At 39.7% G+C, this 23,181-nt stretch overlaps 1 protein-coding gene across 4 annotated transcripts in view; it reads left to right on the top strand.

The window, feature by feature from the left end:
* RELA (RELA proto-oncogene, NF-kB subunit) overlaps positions 1-21,650 on the top strand; it is an 80,883-nt gene extending 59,233 nt beyond the window's left edge. For 2 of the 4 annotated variants that reach the window (XM_089658064.1, XM_089658061.1), the window contains 5 exons: positions 6,347-6,451; positions 16,982-17,194; positions 17,295-17,375; positions 20,316-20,375; positions 20,479-21,650. In XM_089658064.1, the coding sequence (XP_089514190.1) occupies positions 6,347-6,451; positions 16,982-17,194; positions 17,295-17,375; positions 20,316-20,375; positions 20,479-21,062 (1,043 nt within the window). In that variant the 3' untranslated portion in view covers positions 21,063-21,650. The remainder of the gene's footprint in view (positions 1-6,346; positions 6,452-16,981; positions 17,195-17,294; positions 17,376-20,315; positions 20,376-20,478) is intronic. The other 2 variants (XM_089658062.1, XM_089658063.1) reach the window with 2 other exon arrangements.
* The last annotated feature ends 1,531 nt before the right edge of the window (positions 21,651-23,181 follow it).

The raw sequence follows: 23,181 nt of genomic DNA, 5'->3' as shown, positions 1-23,181 counted from the left end.
GAGAGGGCTGGGATAGCTGCTGCACACAGTTTTTTTTACCTTCATGTATTGAAGGCATCAAGGTAAAAAAATCTTGAGCCTTTACAACCACTTTAAGCTTTTTGCTGAAATTTATTTCTTTGGACAAGGAATTTTAGGAAAAAAATGGTCTCTTCTGGTAGTAGATCCTGCCATTTCAGAATTCCATCTTACAGTTCCTACTTAGGATGTTACCTCTTTTTAAGGAGTCTGTTGGTATGCACTTTGAAGCCCTCCTAAAGGCCTCTTGCCACTGCAGGCCCAACCCGTGTATGTGTGTGTATGTATGTGTATATATATATATATATATATATATCATGTGTATGTGTGTACACACACACACACACACACGAAACCCTAAAAATTAGAGTATCGTGCAAAAGTTCATTTATTTCAGTAATGCAACTTAAAAGATTAAACGAATATATGAGACTCGTTACATGCAAAGCAAGATAGTTCAAGCCGTGATTTGTCATAATTGTGATGATTATGGCTCACAGCTCATGAAAACCCCAAATCCACAATCTCAGCAAATGAGAATATTACATGCAATCAATAAAACAAGGATTGTACATAAAACAATATCAGACCTCTGAAAAGTATAAGCATGCATATGTACTCAGTACTTGGTTTGGGCCCCTTTTGCAGCAATTACTGTCTCAATGCGGCGTGGAGTGGAAGCTATCGGCCTGTGGCACTGCTGAGGTGTTATGGAAGACCAGAATGCTTCAATAGTGGCCTTCAGCTCTTCTGCATTGTTCGGTCTCATGTCTCTCATCTTTCTCTTGGCAATGCCCCATAGATTTTCTATGGGGTTCAGGTCAGGCGAGTTTGCTGGCCAATCAAGCACAGTAATCCCACGGTCATTGAACCAGATTTTGGTGCTTTTGGCAGTGTGGGCAGGTGCCAGGTCCGGCTGGAAAATGAAGTCCGCATCCCCATAAAGCTCGTCTGCGGAAGGAAGCATGAAGTGCTCCAAAATCTGGTAGATGGCTGCGTTGACTGTGGACTTAATGAAGCACAGTGGACCAACACCAGCAGATGACATGGCTTCCCAAATCAACACAGACTGTGGAAACTTCACACTGGACTTCAAGCATCTTGCAGTGTGTGCCTCTCCATTCTTCCTCCATACTCTGGGTCCTTGGTTTCCAAATGAGATGCAAAAGTTGCTCTCATCAGAAAAGAGGACTTTGGACCACTGAGCAACAGACCAGGTCTGTTTTTCTTTAGCCCAGGTGAGACGCTTCTGACGTTTTGTTGTTCAGGAGCGGCTTGACAAGAGGAATACGACATTTGAAGCCCATGTCCAGGATCCGTCTGTGGTGGCTATTGAAGCACTGACTCCAGCCTCAGTCCACTCCTTGTGAAAGTCCCCAACACTTTTGAATGGCCTTTTCCTGACAATCCTCTCCAGGCTGTGGTCATCCCTGCTGCTTGTGCACCTTTTTCTTCCACACTTTTCCATTCTACATAACTTTCTATTAATGTGCTTTGATACAGCACTTTGGGAACATCCAACTTCTTTTGCAATTACCTTTTTGAGGCTTTCCCTCCTTATGGAGGGTGTCAATGATGGTTTTCTGCACAACTGTCAGGTCAGCAGTCTTTCCCATATTTGTGATTCCTTCTGAACCAGACTGAGAGACCATTGAAAGGCTCAGGAACCCTTTGCAGGTGTTATGGCTTAATTAGCTGACTAGAGTGGGACACTTTGAGCCTAGAATATTGCACCTTTTCACAATATTCTAATTTTCTGAGATTGTGGATTTTGGGTTTTCATGAGCTGTAAGCCATAATCATCACAATTATGAGAAATCACAGCTTGACCTATCTTGCTTTGCATGTAATGAGTCTCTCTCATATATTAGTTTCACCATTTAAGTTGCATTACTGAAATAAATGAACTTTTGCACGATATTCACATTTTTTTAGTTTCACCTGTGTGTGTATATGTATGTGTGTACACACGCCCTACCCCCTTTCAGTCATCGAGCCCCGGCCATTGATTACTCGCATGCGCCCAGTGATTGCCGAGCATCTCCAATGTGGATAACTGTTTGTAAATTGCCAGTTCTTCTTTTTTTTTTTTTTTTAAATCGCACAAAAAATAAACTCCCAGGTGAAACTACCACCGAAAGCAAGCTCAATTTGTGGGGGGGGGGGAAAAGCATGTAAATTTAATTTGGGTGCAGTGTTGCATGACTGTGCAATTGTCAGTTAAAGTAACACCAAAAATGGGCTGGTCAGAAAGGGGGGTAAATCCTCAGGAGGGTAAGTGGTTAAAGTGAGAATAATAATAAAAAAAAACTAAATTTGCAAAGATTTCTGACATTTCAAATTATAACAACAAACCAAAAAAAAAAACCACGACCAATCTAGCCTCTTTCGAATAACAGTCACAAGCCTTCCATTCAGGGTGTTTCTTGATCTGTTGACTATCAACTTTTTGTGCAGCAGCCACAGCCTCCCAGACTCTGTTCAGAGAGGTACTGTTTTCCTTCACCAGAAATCTCCTGTTTAAGAAGGGCTCACAAGTTCTCAATAGGGTTTAGGTCAGGTGAGGAGGGGGGCAATGTCATTTTTCTTTCATCTTTAAGGCCTTTAGTGGCTAGCCATGCAGTACTTTGATGCATGCAATGGAGCATTGTCCTGCAAAACTATGGTCTTCTTGAAAGAAACTTTTTTTTTTCCTGTACCACTGCTTAAAGAAAGTGTCTTCTAAAAACTGCCAATATGTTTGGGAGTTGATTTTGAGCCCATCTTCAAGCAGAAAAGGTCCAGCTAGCTTATCTTTAATAATACCAACCCATATCAGTACCCCACCTCCACCTTGCTGGCGTCTTGAGTCGAAGTGGAGCTCTGTGCCCGTTACTGATCCAGCCACGGGCCCATCCATCTGGTCTGTCAAGTCATTCTCTCACCAGTCCATACAACCTTTGAAAAATCTGTCTTCAGATATTTCTTGGTCCAGTCTTGATGTTTCAACCTATGTGTCTTGTTCAGTGGTGGTCAGGTTTCAACTTTCCTTACCTTTTGTCATGTCTCTGAGCACTGAACACCTTGTACTTCTGGGCAATCCAGGTAGGTTGCAATTCTTGAATATGACAGCACTGGAGGATAATGAGTTCCTGGTAGCTTCACGTTTGATTTTTTTATTTCAAACGCATCTATTTTTTTCTTTTTTTCTCCATGCGTTTCTTGTGAACCTGTTGACTATTTGCAACAAAATGTTTGGTTCTGTGATCACCCCCCAAAATTTTAGCAATTGTGCTGCGTCCCTCTCAAAGACTTATTTTTTTTTTTTTTTTTTTTTTTTACAATTTTTGACTTCTGAGAGTCAGTTAAATCTCCTAAGGCCAAACTAGGGTTGCCACTTCATCCCATTAAAACCAAACACGTATTACACAGGTTCTGTGGCTGATTAAGGTGGTAATTAAACTCACTTTAGTGCGTTATCTGCATTAAATTAGCCTCAGAACCTGTGTAATTAATCTTTGGTTTTAAAGAGATGAGGCGGCAACCCTAGGCCACATCCTCCCTCATTACACAAATGCACATCACCTGATATGCTTAAATCCAATACACATTCAAGTTTATACAGCTTGGAGTTGGACAATATGCCTAAAAATGATGATTTGGTCAAAATACTCACTTTCTTATAGTTTTGCACACAGTGTACTATGTGTTTTTTTGTTTTTTATTTTTTTCCTTGCAGGAAAGTACAAATTTTAATAGGCCCTAAATATTTTTACAGTCCTGCATGCATTCAGTACAAGTATTAAAGGCTGATTGAAAGCAAACCTTTGAGACATTTTAAACATTTCAATGTAAGAGGCCTGACAAAAATCGTGAGACATACTGTATGTTGCCTACTGTCACCTTTATTGGAAACCCCTCCTCTAACATTTTTTGTTTTTGTTTCCTCTTGTTACTAGGGGTTTGTCTTCAGAGGCAAATATCTTCATTTGACATGCATAACAAAATCAATTATGACACAATAAGCTGTATTGACACAATGATTAGGCAGTATTGACGTGTGTGAGAAAAGATTTAAAATCAAGGACTCTGGAAACCAGAAATAGGGCTTGTATAAAGGGCATTTAATTGCATCAAAGTTCCTTTTCTCCCAATACAAATCAAAAGACAAAACAGGTCCAGTAAGCAAATCCAACTCAGTGCAGCTCAGGAGTACCTGTGAAGCACTTGACTTATTGCAAACTGATCTCTAAAGCAGGCTGAATGCCCCTGAAAGCATTCAGCACATCAATACAAGCCCTTAAAGCTAGGTTCTCATATGTACGGGTAGTTCGGCTGTGGATCCTCATGAAAATCCATGCACAGATGAATGCGGACCTGTGGGCGGGTGCTATTAGTTCTAATGGCACGCCGCCCGCACTGGAAAATGCACCCGTACTAGGAACCGAGGTTTTCAGAAGAAGTGCAGGGACTTCTTCCCGGCATGGCACGGGAGTCCATTCAAATGAATGGGCTCTCATGCCCACGCAAAACGCTGCCCGCCCATCCGCATATACAGTCATGGCCGAAATTGTTGGCACCCTTGATATTTCTCCAGGAAATCATGTATTTCTCACGAAACGTATTGCATTAACACATGTTTTGCTATACACATGTTTATTCCCTTTGTGTGTATTGGGACAAAACAAAAAAAGGGAGGAAAGAAAGCAAATTCGACATAATGTCACACAAACCTCCAAAAATGGGCTGGACAAAAGTATTGGCACCCTTTCACAACTGCGGATAAATAAGAATGTTACAAGCATGTGATGCTCCTGTAAACTCACCTGGGGCAAGTAACAGGTGTGGGCAATATAGAAATCACACCTGAAAGCAGATAAAAAGGAGAGACGTTCACTTAACCTTTGCATTGTGTGTCTGTCTGTGCCACACTAAGCATGGACAACAGAAAGAGGAGACGAGAACTGTCTGAGGACCTGAGAACCAAAATTGTGGCAAAATATCAACAATCTCAAGGTTACAAGTCCATCTCCAGAGAACTAGATTTGCCTTTGTCCACAGTGCGCAACATTATCAAGAAGTTTGCAACCCATGGCACTGTAGCTAATCTCCCTGGTCGTGGACGGATGAGGAAAATTGATGAAAGATTGCAACGCAGAATAGTCCGGATGGTGGATAAGCAGCCCCAAACATGTTCCAAAGACATTCAAGCTGTCCTGCAGGCTCAGGGAGCATCAGTGTCAGCGCGAACTATCCGTCGACATTTAAATGAAATGAAACGCTATGGCAGGAGACCCAGGAGGACCCCACTGCTGACACAGAGACATAAAAAAGCAAGACTACAGTTTGCCAAAATGTACTTGAGTAAGCCAAAAGCCTTCTGGGAAAACGTCTTGTGGACAGATGAGACCAAGATAGAGCTTTTCGGTAAAGCACATCATTCTACTGTTTACCGAAAACGGAATGAGGCCTACAAAGAACAAAACACAGTACCTACGGTAAAATATGGTGGAGGTTCAATGATGTTTTGGGGTTGTTTTGCTGCCTCTGGCACTGGGTGCCTTGACTGTGTGCAAGGCATCATGAAATCTGAGGATTACCAAAGGATTTTGGGTCGCACTGTAGGGCCCAGTGTCAGAAAGCTGGGTTTGCGTCCAAGATCCTGGGTCTTCCAGCAGGACAATGACCCCAAACATACGTCAAAAAGCACTCAGAAATGGATGGCAAAGAAGCGCTGGAGAGTTCTGAAGTGGCCAGCAATGAGCCCAGATCTAAATCCCATTGAACACCTGTGGAGAGATCTTAAAATTGCTGTTGGGAAAAGGTGTCCTTCCAATAAGAGAGACCTGGAGCTGTTTGCAAAGGAAGAGTGGTCCAAAATTCCGGGTGAGAGGTGTCAGAAGCTTATTGATGGTTATAGGAAGCGACTGATTTCAGTTATGTTTTCCAAAGGGTGTGCAACCAAATATTAAGTTAAGGGTGCCAATACTTTTGTCCAGCCCATTTTTGGGGTTTTGTGTGACATTATGTCATATTTGCTTTTCTGCCTCTGTTTTATATTTGTTCCAATACATACAAAGGGAATAAACATGTGTATAGCAAAACATGTGTTAATGCAATACCTTTTTTGTGTGAAATACTTGATTTTCAGGAAAAATATCAAGGGTGCCAACAATTTCGGCCATGACTGTATGTGAACCCAGGGGTAAGGGTATATAGGATCATTTTACTGCTTGGGACAGTACCTCTCACCTGTGAAAAAATTGAGTTGATGTAATAAACAGAAGCACTTGTCTAGTCCTATCCCTCTTTGACACTGTTCTTTGTGTTTGTTTATTGTGTTATTTAGGAGCTCCGAACACTGCTGAGTTGAAGATTTGCCGTGTTAACAAGAATTCTGGTTCCTGTTTAGGAGGAGATGAAATATTTTTACTCTGTGATAAAGTGCAAAAAGGTAAACGCTATTAGACTAATTATTGTAAGCCTGGGTTTACACTGATGTGGTCTGGAATTTGCAGCATTTTCTGTGCGTATTCCGCACCGCATCAGAATCGCACCCCACTGCGGGTGTGTATGTTAACACCTCGAAATCTGTCCGCAAAACGCAATGCGATGTGTAGAATCTGATCGCATAGGTGTGAATACCCATGCAATCCGATTCTAGTGCGGACCAAAGAAAGGGTCCTGCACCTATTTGGTGTGGTGCGATTAGAGCCATGCAAAATGTATGGCTCGAATCGCATCGCGCACAAATCACATGTGATTTGCACAGGAATGCGTTACTGTTCCTGTGCGAATCACATGCAGTGTACCGCACCGCATATATGTGAATCCTCAATAAAAATCCATTTTGACTACAATTATTATTATTTTTTTTTTCTTTACAATTAAGTTAACAGGAAATGTAACCTTTATTGCTCCTACTTGTTGGAGAATGGAATCCAGAGGAGCACCACCTGGATACTACATGGTTCCTGGAACTGTATATACTACAAGGCCATGTAAATATGGTGCATCCAGAAAGTATTCACAGCGCTTACCATTTGCCACATTTTTTTATGTTGCAGCCTTATTCCAAAATGGATTAAATTCATTTATTTTCCTCAACATTCTGCAAACAATACCCCATAATGACAACACGAAAGAAGTTGGTTTTGAAATCTTTGCAATTTATTAAAAATAAAAAAACACATGTACATATGTATTCAAAGCCTTTACTCAATACTTTGTTGAAGCACCTTTAGCACCTATTACAGCCTCAAGTCATTTTGAGTTTTTTGCTACAAGCTTGGCACATCTATTTTTGGGCAATTTCTCTCATTCTTCTTTGCACTACCTCTCAAGCTCCATCAGGTTGGATGGAGAGCGTCGGTGCACAGCCGTTTTCAGATCTCTCCAGAGATGTTCAATCAGGTTCAAGTCTGGGCCACTCCAGGGCATTCAAAGAGTTAGCTCATAGCCACTCTAATAATAAACTATTAAACTATTTATTTTACAAGGAGGCACTAGTTTTATTTGTTTTACTTTGGTGACTGGATCACTTTTAATGCTCTTAAATTTATAAAAATACATTAATCTGCTTATTTTTTGGTGTACACGTCTTGCGGTATGCATGGTGCAGTGTGCGCTCCCAGCATCTGTAAAATGCTGGGAATGAAGCCAGGTGCGGGCAAGGATGTAACTTGAGCACACCTGCAGGAGAAAAATGCCAGCAGATAGCACTGCATGAGGACACAGTAAGGGAGAAGTCTACCATAATGTGCATGTATGCAGCTCCAGGTGTGTATAAAGCACCTGGACCATTTGGCATACACCCACGGGTCCTTAAAGAATTGAGCTCTGTCATTTCAAAGCCATCATTTCTAATTTGTAGGTACTCTTTAATGACTGGCATAGTACCACTGGATTGGCGTAAGGCCAATGTGTGGTGCCTATATTTAACCATTTGACGCCCGGCCTATGGCCAAATGGCGTCCGCAAAAGTGTATTACCTTTCCGGGAGGCCGCCATATGGCGTCCACATGCGCAATTTGCACGCTTGCAGAGCGATCTGTCACCGGCCGTGTACCTCGGACACGGCCGATGACAGATCTGAGTACCGGCCCCCCCGTTGCCGGTACCATGTGACCTGCTGTGACCAATCACAGCAGGTCACATGAAAGGTGTATACAATGGATGGCTTCATTCATGCCATCCATTGTATACTACTGCCTAGCTGTGAATGGTCAAAGCTAATCACATGCCCATGTCATGTGATTAGCTGTGGCCAAATCACAGCTAAGCACAAAAAAAAAAAAAAAAAACCCTGAATGAATCTGTCATTCAGGTAAATGCTTGCTTATAGCAAAGTAATTCTTTGCTATAAGCAAATTGTGTGTAAAAAAAAAAAAAAAAAAAAATACTGATCACTTCCCCAAAGTAGTACAATGTTACTATGGTAACATTGTACTACTTTGGACATAGTGAAATATGAAAAAAAAAATCTTAAAAAAAATAAATTTAAAATAAAAAAAAATATATTTTTTTTTTTCACACTGTCACCAGTCAGTGTCCCTGATCACCGCCATGCCAGTTATATGATGACGCTGTACTGCACTGGTGACGGTATGTAAAAAAAAAATGGTGAAAATAATTTTTTTGATTTTTTTTTTTTTCATTTTCCGAAAAATTATGACAAAAAAAATACGACTTCAAAAAACTCGCCATTCCTCTTATGAAGTATGTTGGACTGTCTACTTTGCAAAAAGGGGTCATTTGGGGGATATCTGTACTATTCTGACATTCTTGGACCTCAAGAAATTAGATTGGCTGTCAGTACTTCAGGATTGATCAATATTCAGATCTATACCATAGTTTGTGAACTCTATAACTTTCCTACAAACTAAAAAATACATAATAATTTGGGTTATTTTCACCAAAGACATGTAGTAGAATACATCTCGGCCTAAATTTATGAAGAACAATTATTTATTTGCAAACTTTTATAACAGAAACAAAGAAAAACGTGTTTTTGTTTTTTTTTTGTTTTTTGTTTTTTTTTTTCAAAATGTTCGGTCTTTTTGTTAGCAAAAAATAAAAACCCCAGCAATGATTAAATACCACCAAAAGAAAGCTCTAGTTGTGTGAAGAAAATGATAAAATTTTAGTTTGGGTACAATGTTGTATGACCGCGCAATTGTCATTCAAATTGTGAGAGCGCTGAAACCTGAAAAATGGCCTGGGCAGGAAGGTGTAAAATTGCACGGTATTGAATTGGTTAAAAAGGGATCAAAGTTATTATTCTTATACAGGATTTATATAGCGCCAACGGTTTGCTCAGCACTTTACATTATAGTGGGAGAGAATACAGTTCAATACAAGAGGGATTTGAGGGCCCTGCTCCTTGGAGCTTACAATCTAGGAGGGAGGGGTGAATGGTACAGTAGGTAGTCACTGTGGGGGATGGAGTGGTTGGAAGAGTGGAGGATTCCAGAATTAGCAGAGGGCGGGATAGGCTTCCCTGAATAGAGAGATTTTCAGTGATCGCCGAAAGGCAAGTAGAGTAGGTGATAGTCTGATTGGGGTAGGGAGTTCCAGAGGATGGGTGACGCCCTGGAGAAGTGTTGGAGACGAGCATGGGAGGAGGACATAAGGGAGCTAGAGAGTAACCGGTCTTGCGAGGAGCGGAGAGTACGGTTTGGGTGATATTTAGAGATAAGATCGGTTATGTAAATTGGGGCAGTGTTGTGGATGGCTTTATATGTCATTGTTAGAGTTTTGAATTTTATTCGTTGGGCAACTGGGAGCCAGTGGAGGGAATGGCAGAGAGAGGTGGCGGATACAGAACGTTTAGTGAGGTGGATGAGTCTGGCAGCAGCGTTCATGATAGACTGGATGGGGGATAGCCTGTGATGAGGTAGGCCAATGAGGAGGGAGTTACAGTAGTCAAGGCGCAAAAAGTTTATACCAAGTAATTGTATACCTGTTAGTCTAACATCTATAGTTGGGAAGATACTGGAGAGTTTAATAAAAGACCACATAGATGAGTTTTTGCTGGAAAAAAAATATTTTTTGCAACAGACATCATAGATTCATAAAAGACAGAAGTTGTCAAACGAATCAGATTTTTTTAATATATTTTTTATTAAATTTCTCATTACAAAAACCCAGCAATATCATTTTTATCCAAAAAAAGAACAATTTCACCTAAATCCCCCCTCCCCTCCACCATATCCCAGAAGTGACATGTTTTGGAGCCATACTAGAACCTAGTATCTTTTCAAATGGGCGCAAGTCCTCCTCCATCCTCAGTGGTTGTGGCAACTTCCTAACACAATGTCTTAACTGATAATATCTCCGTTCAAAATCTGATTTCTTTTTATGAGGAGGTGAGCAAACCTTGGACAGAGGGGTGGATGTGGTATACTTGGATTTTGCAAAAGCTTTTGACACAGTTCTCCACACGTGGCTAATGTGTAAGGTAAAGTCTACAGGCTTGGAAAAATCTGTATGTAAATGTAGAGAAAACTGGCTAAAAGATCATATTCAGAGAGTAGTGGTTAATGATTCATACTCTGAATGGTCTAGGGTTTTTAGTTCAGTGTTGGGATCCTTTTTAATATATGTATAAACGATATCTGGTCTGGGGTTAAAAATATTGTTTCAGTCTTTGCAGATGACACCAAGCTGTGCAGTGGAATAACGTCCTTACATAATATCTCCAACTTACAAGCTGACCTCAATGCACTGTTTAAATAGGCAACTGTGGCAAATGAGATTTATTGATATAAATGTAAGGTGATGCACTTGGGGACTAAGAATATGCATGCATCATACATACCAGGGGTAGTACAATTGGGGGAATCAATGGTGAAGGATCTGGGAGTTCTGGTAGATCACAAGCTTAATAATGGCATGCAATGCCAAGCTGTGATTTCTAAAGCGAGCACAATCCTCTTTTGTATTAAGAGGTATAGACTCCAGAGACAGAGATATAATTTTACCCCTGTACAAATCATTAGTAAGACCTCATCTGGAATATGCAATTCAGTTTTGGGCACCAATTCACAAAAAGAACATTGGGGAACTGGAGAAATTGCAGAGAAGGGCAACCAAACTGATAAGAGGCATGGAGTGGAGGAGCTCCGCTATGAGGAAAGATTAAAGGAACTGAATTTATTTTCTCTTGAGAAGAGGAGATTAGGGGGTATTTTTTTTTTTTTATTATTATTATAAAGATTTAATTTTCATCCGAATACAAATCACAAACACCTATTTCTATAAAAAAAAAGACATCAAATCAATATATTCTTATTGACATAATTTATCTATATCCCACTTCCACTTCCCCTACACTCCTCCCCCCCCCCCCCCCCCTCTGCATTTCTCTTCTCTAAAAATCATTTCTAAAATCCATTTTTATTTCAAGGGGTATAAATCATCATCATATATTTCACTTTTTCTCTATATTCTTCCCATTTTTTCCACTTTATATTATACTTCTCCATCATATCCATATGCATATAATACTATCTTTCTGTCGCACAAGTCTGATTCATTCTGACCATCCAATCTTCCTCTGTCGGCACCTCCCTTTTTTTTCCAGAACCTAGGTATAAGACTCTTAGCTGCGCTCAAGAAATACCATATTCCTGAATCCTTATATGATCTCACTGAAAGCTCTGTGACATGGAGAAGGCATAGCTCTGGTTCCAATCTAATGTCAATCTCAGTAATTTTCCTTACTAAGTAAACAATTTTCCTCCAAAACACCTGTATCTTTAAACACTCCCACCATATGTGATATAACGCACCCACTTCACCACATCCTCTCCAACACAATGGTGAAATCTCCCTGTTCAATTTGTGTTCCACATTTGGTGTGATGTGCCATCTTACTAAACACTTATAGTTCAACTCCACCTCCCGCATGCTAGTATTTTCATGAATTAATCTAAGCATTTTCCTCTGCTGCTCCTCATCTATATCCCTTCCCATATCTTTTTCCCACTTCTCTATATATATTAATTTGGTGCCCGTGTCTAATTCCGTTAATATTCTATATATTTTTGCAACTGCGTGTCTCCCATCTCCCCGTGTTTCTAATAATTTTTTAAATGGATTCCACTCCTTTCTGGTTCTCACAGGTTTTGGAAGACTCCCAAAGAAATATTTCAATTGATGATATTGTAACTCGTCTATTCTACTGAAAACTTCTCCCTTTTTCTTCTCCAACTCCCTATATGTTCCTATTTCCTCACCAACCATTATATCTCTCAATTGCGCATCCTGTTTTATGATCCATTCCCCAGTGATATCTTCCTTCCTAGGAGCAAAATATTCTGAATTCCTTAGTGGCATTAACTGTGAATTAAAAACCCATCCGTTTTGTTTTTGTAACATTTCCCAGACTTTTAAAACAAAAGTGTACACACTTGTGTTAACATCTAGTCCTCTATATTGTGCAGGTAACCATATAATCCTACTTAAATTTGTCCCACTCAGTGTATTTTCAACTTTTCCCTGGGTTATGAATCCAGTCAAAAATTCTTGCAATTATCACCGCTTTATAATATCTCTTGAAATCTGGTAGTCCTAAACCACCTCTCTTTAATTCTAGTCAGAGTATCATAACGTATTCTTGGTTTTTTATTCCTCCATATAAATCCCAACAGAATTTTTCTAAGTGTTTTAAAAAAGACCTCTGGCAGTTTAATTGGAATCATTTGGAATTTATATAGAACTTTGGGCACAATTATCATTTTAATCAGATTTATACGACCCATCCAAGACGGATTTCCACTCCCCAACCTCTTCAACTCCTTAATTTCATTTAAAAGTGAAATATAGTTAATTATATACATATTTTTAATTGAAGCAGACCGTTTTATCCCAAGGTACTTTAATTCTTTCTCTCTCCAAACAAAGGGGAATTCTTCTTGTATTATTTCTTTTTCACTATTTTTAAGATTGATATTTAAAATTTCAGTTTTTGTTGGATTAATTTTAAAATTTGATAGTTCCCCATATTCCTTCAGTATTTTCATTAAGTTTGGAAGTGATATCTGAGGATTTACAACGTAGAACATCAAATCATCCGCGTAGGCCGCTACCTTATGTTCTCTAGCTCCTATCTTTATTCCCTTTTATATTTATGTTCTTTCTTATCATAGACAGAAGTGGCTCCAACGATAGGACATACAACAGTGGAGATAGAGGGCATCCCTGTCTTGTTCCTTTTGACATCCTAAGAATCTCCGATCTTCTACCATTAACCATAATAGCGGCTGTGGGCCCTCTATATAAGTTACCAATCCACTTCCTCATTCTATCCCCCAGCCCCATCGCTTCCAGGGTGTCCATCATAAATCCCCAGCTCACTCTATCAAATGCTTTCTCAGCATCGATTGACAGTAGTACTACTGGGGTTTTCCCCTTTTTACTTTCCTGTATGAGCAACAATGATCTCAATCCGTTGTCTCTGCCCTCTCTTCCCGGGACAAACCCCACCTGATCTCCATGTATCCATTCTGGCATCAAGACCTTAAGTCTATTTGCCAAAACCTTTGCATACAGTTTAGTATCTACATTTAACAGCGCAATTGGTCTGTAACTTGCACACTGAGAGGGGTCTTTATCTTCCTTATGAATTAAAACTATATTAGCCTGTAAGGACTCTCCCCTTATCTCCCTCCATTAAGGGGGGATATGATCAACATGTATAAATACATCAGTGGTTCATATAGTGAACCCTGTAGAGTTATTCATATTAAGGTCATCACAGAGGACAAGGAGGCACTTTTTACGTCTGGAGGAAAAGAGATTTAATCTCCAAATATGGAAATGTTTCTTCACAGTAAGACATGTGTAATAGACTCCCTCAAGAGTTGGTTCTGGCCAGCTCAGTGGATTGCTTTTAAAAAAGGCCTGGATTCTTTCCTAGATATACAGAATATAACTGGATACTAACATTTTATAGGTAAAGTTGATCCAGGGAATATCCGATTGCCTCTCGGGGGATCAGGAAGGAATTTTTTCCCCTGCAGGAGCAAATTGGATCATGCTTTGCTAGGTTTTTTGCCTTCCTCTGGACCAACTGTGGGTATAGAATTATAACTTTTTTTGTTTGTTTTATGGTTGAACTGGATGGACTTTTGTCTTTTTTCACTTTGTAACTGTGTGGCCCTAACACTCCAGACTCACTTTGTGAATAGGCCATATAGGCTGAGCATTGGAGATCAAATTGTTACTAGGACTGTTGCCTCAGCTAGGCTTTCGGTCTTTGCGCCATTCAGTGTTGAGGAAGAACCTTCCCACTGCTGCTCCTAACTGAAAGTGACACAGTTGATTACAGTACTCAGTCTTCTTGGGTATGAGTCTATCAGCATGGCACATCTTGACTTGGCAATATTTGCCCACTTTTTTTCTTTCAAAAACACTCCAGATTTGTCAGATTGCAAGGGCATCTAATGTGCACCGCCCTCTTCAGATCACCTCACAGAGGTCTGGGCTCTGGCTGGTCCATTCCAAAACTTTATTCTTCTTCTGGTGAAGCCATTCCTTTGTTGATTTGGATGTATGCTTTGGGTTGCTGTCTGCTGAAATATGAAGTTCCTCTTCATGTTCAGCTTTCTGGCAGAAGCCTGAAGGTTTTGTGCCAGTATTGACTAGCATTTGGAACTGTTCATAATTCCCTTTTTGGTGATGTGCAGTGTTGTTTTTTCTCCAAACATATCTTTTGGAATTATGGCCAAAAAGTTCAACCTTGGTTTCATCAGACCATAACACATTTTCTCACATGCTTTTGGGAGACTTCAGGTGTTTTTTTGCAAAATTTAGCCGGTCTTGGATGTTTTTCTTAAGAAAAGGCTTCCGTCTTGCCACTCTACCCCATAGCCCAGACATATGAAGAATACGGGAGATTGTTGTCATGTGTGCCACACAGCCAGTACTTGCCAGATATTCCTGCAGCTCCTTTAATGTTGCTGTAGGCCTCTTGGCAGCCTCCCAGACCAGGTTTCTTCTTGTCTTTTAATCAATTTTGGAGGGACATCCAGTTCTTGGTAATGTCACTGTTGCGCCATATTTTCTCCACTTGATGACTGTCTTCACTGTGTTCCATGGTATATCTAATGCCTTGGAAATTCTTTTGTACCCTTCTCCTGACTGATACCTTTTAGCAATGAGATCCATCTGATGCTTTGGAATCTCTCTGTGGATCATGGCTTTTGCTGTAGGATGCGACTAAGAAATTGTCAGGAAAGACCTACTAGAACAGCTGAACTTTATTTGGGGTTAATTAGGGTTAATTTGGAGTCCTGGTCAATATTCACTCCATAAGATGCATAGACATTTTCCCCTCATTTTTTGGGGGGAAAAAGTGCATCTTATGGAGCAAAAAATACGGTATCTTTGTAATTTTTTTTACATCACAGAAACCTGACATTTTAATGGATTTGTAGACTTTTTACATCCACTGTATATGCAGTAAAGCATGCTTGTTATACTCACTGTGAAACTTAAGGGGTTAATCCTTTGCATTGAGTAAAAGATGTTTGATCCTGTCTTCTCTGATCCTCTCCTTCTTCCTTTTTTTTTTCCTTGAGAGAGTGCATGTGATCAGTACAGGGCCAGTCAGCACTGTCCAGATAGTCAGGGGTTATGCAATCTAATAGGTCAGTCAGAGGAGAATGAAAACTCCTCCTACAAGCTTTCACCATTGCTCAGCTGGACACTGATAGAAGTTACAAGACTGCTCTAACTGCTGTTGAGAATAGGTATTTTGCAGTTTATATTTACTAAATTAATTGCATATCCATGCAGGGTCCTGAGTTTAGTAACACTTTAACCACTTGCCCTCCTGAGGATTTATCCCCCTTCATGACCAGGCCATTTTTTGCGGTACTGTGCTGCATTATTTAACTGACAATTGCGCGGTCATGCAACGCTGTACCCAAATGAAATTTATGGCCTTTTTTTTTTTCCACAGATTGAGCTTTCTTTCGGTGGTATTTGATCGCCTGTGCGGTTTATTTTTTGCGCTAGAAGCAAAAAAAGACCAACAATTTTGAGAAAAAAACAATATTTTGGACTTTTTGCTATCCAGTAAAAAAAATCTAATTTCGTCATAAATTTACATCAAGGACCAATGCGGTAGACCATGCATGAATATTTTGCAAAACTGTATTAATTAGTTTATTGAATATATGTTCATAAGAATTTCAATCATCAATCAAGAGACAATCAAACACCAATATCCATCAGCTCACCCCAGACAACGTTGTCTGTCCCCCTTACAATAAAACATGACGTCGCGGTATGGTCATATAGTCAAGAGTATGGATAGCCAGACAGCGACTCAAATCGCCAGTCGTCTGTCATACTGCTACTCTCAAGCCTGTAGATTAGCCCCCTAATTGGTCAAAGATGGGAGTAATGGAAAATTATGAATAGTCCATTACATGGCTGCAGGAAGCTATCCAAGTATGAATGTATAGGTGCAGCTAGCACTGAGTAAATGTTGTGCTGTATAGAGTCCAGGTCCTTGGATCCTCAAGTGAAGTAAATTGAATTCTCAGTAGGATATTGTGTTGTAACAAGTCCCACAACAGAAGTCCCTTGATAGAATGTGCAGTCTTGTGATAGGAGACAGGAAACAACTATTGGTACAGGTATATCAGTGCAGATAAAGTTCTTAGCAAGGCAGTAACAGCAAAGATTGATGGGCAGAGAAGAGCACTAGCAGTTCAGCACAGGCTTCCAGCTTCATGGAGCAGTAAAGGTGAGCAGGTGCTTATAAATTAAGCGTTCTTACTCACTGGCAAGCTCTCCCAAGACCAGGTTTCCACTCTCCCCATTCAACTACCCCCCACCCCGAAAGTAGCAATTCTTAAAGAGGAGGGGAGGATACAGACAAGCAGAACTTCCCCTTTTGGGTTAAGTTCTGCTTTAAAGCGTCTACAAGGGTTCCTTGCTCTATAAACTTATTTTGTTTTTTCTTTTTCAGAAGATATCGAAGTGGTGTTTGCAGTAGGTAACTGGGAGGCACGGGGGTCATTTTCCCAAGCAGACGTACACAGACAAGTGGCTATAGTTTTTAAAACTCCACCTTACCATGATCCAGGAATACGTCAACCTGTAAAGGTCCAAATGCAGCTAAGGAGGCCATCTGATAAGGAGGTTAGCGAGCCTATGGAATTTCAATATCTGCCAGATGAAGGTATGTTGGCTTTGTTTAAAATAAGTGTGTAGTGACTTTTTTGGTTTTTCTTTTGTGTGTTTTTTTTTTTTTTTAAACATTTTCTTATATAATCTTACAGTAGATTTTCATCACATTGAAGAGAAAAGAAAGCGAACATTAGAAAGCTTCAAGCAAATTGTGAAAAGGAATCCGTTTGCAGGTGAGAGTTTCAGCCATTCCAATGTTTAATCTTGTATTTAGCCAGTGATTAGGTATTCAGACAATAGCCCAGCAGTGGGATTTGTTCATCTGCACTGTATAGCAAGGATGGAGGAGACTGTTAGAATTTTTTTTTTCCTCATTCAGCCCACCGCTAAACTAAAACATTTTGATAATTATATGGACCGCTTGAAGCCCAATTCTAGGGTTTTTTTTTTTTCACTTTTAAAGAGTTTATTTGGGCCAAGCTAGCCAAAACTTTTTCCACTGCTAAGTTATTCGGTGGCTGTGAGCTCTGTATCATACTGTAGTAGCATCAGCTACATATAGTATGCTGTGCTGTTTGAGCAGCAGTACGGACTGTTTCCCATCTGCTGCTGGAACGAAATTGAGTCAGCCATTCAGAGGGAACCTTGTATTTTTATTTATAAAAAATTGATCATTTCTTTGTGAGTGGGCATACATTCAAAATCAGCAGGGGATTAAATACTTATTTCCTTCACTATACATACATACGTGTGCGTGTGTGTGTGTGTGTATGTATGTATATGTATATATGTATGTGTGTATGTGTATATATATGTGTATGTGTATATATATATGTGTGTGTGTGTATATATATGTGTGTATGTGTATATATATGTGTGTATGTGTGTGTGTATGTATATATATGTATACAGTTGCAAGAAAAAGTATGTGAACCCCTTGGGATTACAAGGAGTTTTGCATGAATTGGGCATAAAATGTGCTCTGAACATCATCTAAGTCACAACAATAGAAGAACACAGTCTGCTGAACATAATAGTACACAAACATTAGATGTTGCCATGGTTTAATTGCACATAACATGTAAACATTCACAGTGCATGGAGGAAAAAGTATGTGAGGCCCTAGCTTAATGACTTCTCCCAGAGCTAATTGGAGCCAGGAGTGAGCCAACCTTGACTCCAATCAGTGTGATGATATTGGATGTGTTGCTGACAGCTGTCCTGCTCTTAAAAAACACACACCTGTTTTGGATTTACTGGTTTCAAGAAGCACTGTCTGATGTAAACCATGCCTCGCAGAAAAGAGCTCTCAGAAGACCTACGATCAAGAATTGTTGACTTGCATGAAGCTGGAAAGGGTTACAAAAGTATCTCCAAAAGCCTTGATGTTCATGTGTCCACGGTAAGACAGACTGTCTACAAATGGAGAAAGTTTAGCACTGTTGCTACTCTCCCTAGGCGTGGTCGTCCTGTAAAAATGACTGCAAGAGCACAGCGCAGAATGCTGTATGAGGTAAAGAAGAATCCCAGAGTGTCCGCTAAAGGCCTACAGAAATCTCTGGCACATGCTAACATTTTTGTTGACACATCTACAATAAGGAAAACATTAAACAAGAATGGAGTACATGGGAGGACACCACGGAGGAAGCCATTGCTGTCCAAAAAGAATATTGCAGCACATTTGAAGTTTGCAAAAGAGCACCTGGATGTTCCACAGCACTACTGGCAAAATATACTGTGGACAGATGAAAGCAAGATTGAGTTGTTTGGGAAGAACACACAACACTATGTGTGGAGAAAAAAAGGCACAACACACCAACATCAAAACCTCATCCCCACTGTAAAACATGGCGGAGGGAGCATCATGGTTTGGGGCTGCTTTGCTGCCTCAGGGCCTGGACGGATAGTTGTCATTGATGGGAAAATGAATTCCAGAGTTTATCAAGACATTTTGCAGGAAAACGTACTACCATCTGTCCGCCAACTGAAGATCCGCAGAGGATGGGTGATGCAAAAGGACAATGACCCAAAGCATACAAGTAATTCAACAAAACAATGGCTGCAACAGCACAGAATACGCCTTCTGGAGTGGCCCAGTCAGAGTCCTGACCTCAACCCGATTGAAATGCTGTGGCATGACCTTAAGAGAGCGATTCACACCAGACATCCCAAGAATATTGCTACACTGAAACAGTTTTGTGAAGAGGAGTGGTCCAAAATGACTCCAGATCGTTGTGCAGGTCTGATCTGCAACTACAGGAAACGTTTGGTTGAGGTTATTGCTGCCAAAGGAGGGTCAACCAGTTATTAAGTCCAAAGGTTCACATACTTTTTCCTCCCTGCACTGTGAATGTTTACATGTTATGTGCAATTAAACCATGACAACATCTAATGTTTGTGTAGTATTATGTTCAGCAGACTGTGTTCTATTGTTGTGACTTAGATGACATTCAGAGCACATTTTATGCCCAATTCATGCAAAACTCCACGTAATCCCAAGGGGTTCACATACTTTTTCTTGCAACTGTATATATGTATGTGTGTGTGTGTGTGTATGTGTGTGTGTGTGTGTGTGTGTGTATATATATATATGTATGTATGTATGTATGTGTGTGTGTGTATATATATATATATATATATATATATATATATATATATATATATATATATATATATATATATATATACATATACATATACATACCCCTGCCTCAACTGATAGCCTTGGGTGGATTGAAACCTCAGCTGTCTCATCACATGGCCTTAACATTTTTTTTGTCTCTCTCGAAGTCCGATTTTGACTTTTTTGTTATTGGACATCGATCATTCAGATTTATCCAACAGTGTATAGGCACCATTAGACACTAAATCTAATTTTCTTTATTTTACTTACTCCATTTTACCTTTATAGCCATCATCCACCCCTAAGAATACCTTTTTAGAGTGATTTTTTTTTTTTTTTTTTCTTTCACATGGAACAAAAAGCATTCGCTTTAATTTTACCATCAAGACATTTGATTTCAACAGACATTTATGTTACCTTTACTACTTGTTTTATTTTTAGTGTCCTCACATTAGATCAATTAATCTTGCCCTCAAGTCTGTGTAGTTGTCAATGGTGTTTGTGTCCTGAGAGCAGAATATTAAATGTGCTGACACAAATATATTTTTAGGAAATGAAACAAAACACCAGCGCAGGATTGCTATACCGACCCGCAGCATTCCGAAACCAGGTTTGTCATTTTGTTTTTGTCCTTCCTCTTGCCCATTCCTCTATCCTCTTAATTGTTCTTGATAATAGAACCATTTACTATCATTTTGTTTGTTTTGATTTAGAACCTGCACCAACTCCTATTCTTCAAAGTTCTCAGATGTCGGTACCAATCCTTTCTTCTGTCACGTCATATGTGGTAAAACCTGATGTTGGAGATTCAATGTCCACACTTCTCTCTACTGTGAATATTAATGACTTTGCCAGTATTGGATTTTCCCCTATGCCTCTGGTGCAACAGCCTCCACCACCACCAACTGAAGAGCGTATAGATTTGGACTATCCTTCTTTTACAGATGATGCAAACCTTGATTTAGTAAACATGCTGCAAAATGACCCTGACAGCCATTGTGGCAGCCTAAGTTCTATTGACAATAGTGATTTTGGCCAGCTTCTCAGTCAATCCCAGTCTTCAGGTTCTCTTTCACAGGCCCTGCATGAACCTGGGCCTAATTCGAGTACCCTCATGGCTTATCCGGAATCAATTGCTCGGCTCATGGCTTCTGGATCTACTGAGGGGGCTGGTGGAGAGGAAAGCTCTGAAAGACTTGACAGCACCTTAATGAATGGGATTTTTGACATGCAACAAGGAGAAAGTTTAACCTCAATTATAGATATTGACTTTTCATCTTTCTTGGGTATGAAATGAAAGCTTACAGAGTGAAGATGCTTACAGAGCTCAGATACAGCTAAGTTGTATGCCTTCACTAGTGAAACAGTATAATTTTTCAGGACACAGTTGGCCTTCAACTCCTTCAGGGTGCTTTGCTGTGTAGGTGATATTGGGCCTACAACGTTGAGGATTGTGCTGGCCCTGTTGGATTCATCCTGATTCACTTTAACCAGAGAACTTGAAGTAGCCATGTTGCATCTTTAATGGCCTTGATGCATGCTAGTCTTGTATGAATAATCTTATTGCTATGTATTTTAAAGTAAAGTCACCTATCACTTTCTAATAATCAACAACAAATGCATCCATGTTCAATAAGGCAGACAATTCATGCTTAGCTGGCTATAGAAAAGATAACATTTATTTTTTTATATGTGCTCTGTTGGCACTGTATTACCCCCAGATGTAATTGTTCTATGCAGCACACATTTTCCTCTTTACCATTTGTTTGTAAAGGAGTTAAGAAGCTTAATTTGGTTACTCTGACATTTAAGCAGTGGTGACTCTTAGAATTTGGATTGGTATCTCCCATTTAAATAAAATATACACAGATCGTTAACCCATAAATTTAGATTGTGTTTGGGCTAATTAACTTTACTACACTCGTTTACAAATGTAACAATTTTAAAGGTTTTGTTGAGATATATATTTTACAATGAAGTTGTAAGGTTTCTATTTCTACCATTTAAAACGAGGGAATGTGAATGGATCTTTGTTCTCAGACTATGCTTTGGTAATTTAATTTACAGTTATCCAATTAACAAAGTGCCTTTTTAGTGCATCCTGACCAGCTATCACTTTTAGTTCCAGTTTTGTAATGAGTATAGTTTAAAATCCCAGAAATAGCGACTTCCAATATCTGTAGACAAGATATTTTTTATTGATACAATAAATAGCGCTTGCTTTTTTTCTAGTACACTTCAAATCTATCTTTTTGTTTAGAACACAAGCTTACCATTGCAGTCTATCAGTAAAAATTATAACATGAGAGGCTGTTGGATTGACTATATTCTCTTTTCACATTTGCCTACGCAGCTTGCAATGGGGGGAGGAAACCGAAATTTACAGTTGAAAGAATTAGTTTGTGAACGGTTTGCTTTTCTGTATTCCTGACTTGGATTCAGTGTGATCTGCATTTGACTATCCTGATGCAGATTGGAATTAATTTGTCTTTTACAAATTTGCAAAATTTATGTCCGGTCCTAGTAAATCAGCCCTTGGGTGCCACCCTGGGGTGTGTTTGTCACTTTGTCTCTGGTTTTGCCCATAGAGAGGGTGTCAAGAATTTCTAAAACGTGCATACTGTTGGACTATGGACTTAGAAATACCTTTGAAACCCCTTAGCCTTAAATACCTGAACACACCTTCCAGGATATTCTAGTCTGTTGATGGCCCTTATTGCACTGCAACAGGATTTCTGTATATCTCTTCTGTCATCAAACATCTTTCCTGCTATTTGTTTCTTAAAAATAGCACACTGACTGCGATGTACCTGAAAAAGCCAGGAGTAGGTAATTCTGCTGCTCATGCATGGTAGGAACGCCGTCCCAGGCTAGCCATTAGAGAAGGCTGCAGACTTGTGGATGGCAGCGGCGGTGATGGACCATCGAGGGAGAGCACAAATCTCACATGCTGAAGGAGGCAAGTCTACCACAATGGTGCAGGTATCCTGTGCGTGTTCAAACACAAAAGAAGCCACACTCTGTTAAAAACTTTGTGTACAATTATTAAAGTATTCCAAACTCAAGCTGTCCACCTGTCTCACAGGCCCTGACTTTGCTGTATATCATGTGCATGCATGTTATGGCAAGAACCATGGGGACCAGCATAGCACGGTTCTACTGGAATTGAAGCATCTGACATCAGTTGCCTTTTTATAAGGTGTACTATTCCAGACATTAAAGTGTGTCTAAACCTGAAAAATGTTATATTTTGCAACTTGCCAGTTCTTGGATGTGGTGGCTGCATTGTTTTTTTTATTCAGGCATTTTCCTTTATTTTCACTTGTTGATCCAACCAGTAACACATTTTCTGTCCTAGAAAAATTACACCTCACTGTATTAGGACTCTCCATAACAAAGATAGTTGGGTTGTGTAG

Source organism: Staurois parvus, unplaced genomic scaffold (genome assembly GCF_062004578.1).
Source record: "Staurois parvus isolate SC_StPar_1 unplaced genomic scaffold, SC_StPar_1.0 ptg001051l, whole genome shotgun sequence".
Taxonomy (NCBI): domain Eukaryota; kingdom Metazoa; phylum Chordata; class Amphibia; order Anura; family Ranidae; genus Staurois; species Staurois parvus.
The sequence above is the reverse complement of the archived record's forward strand: the minus strand, read 5'-3'. Positions and strand labels throughout refer to the sequence as shown.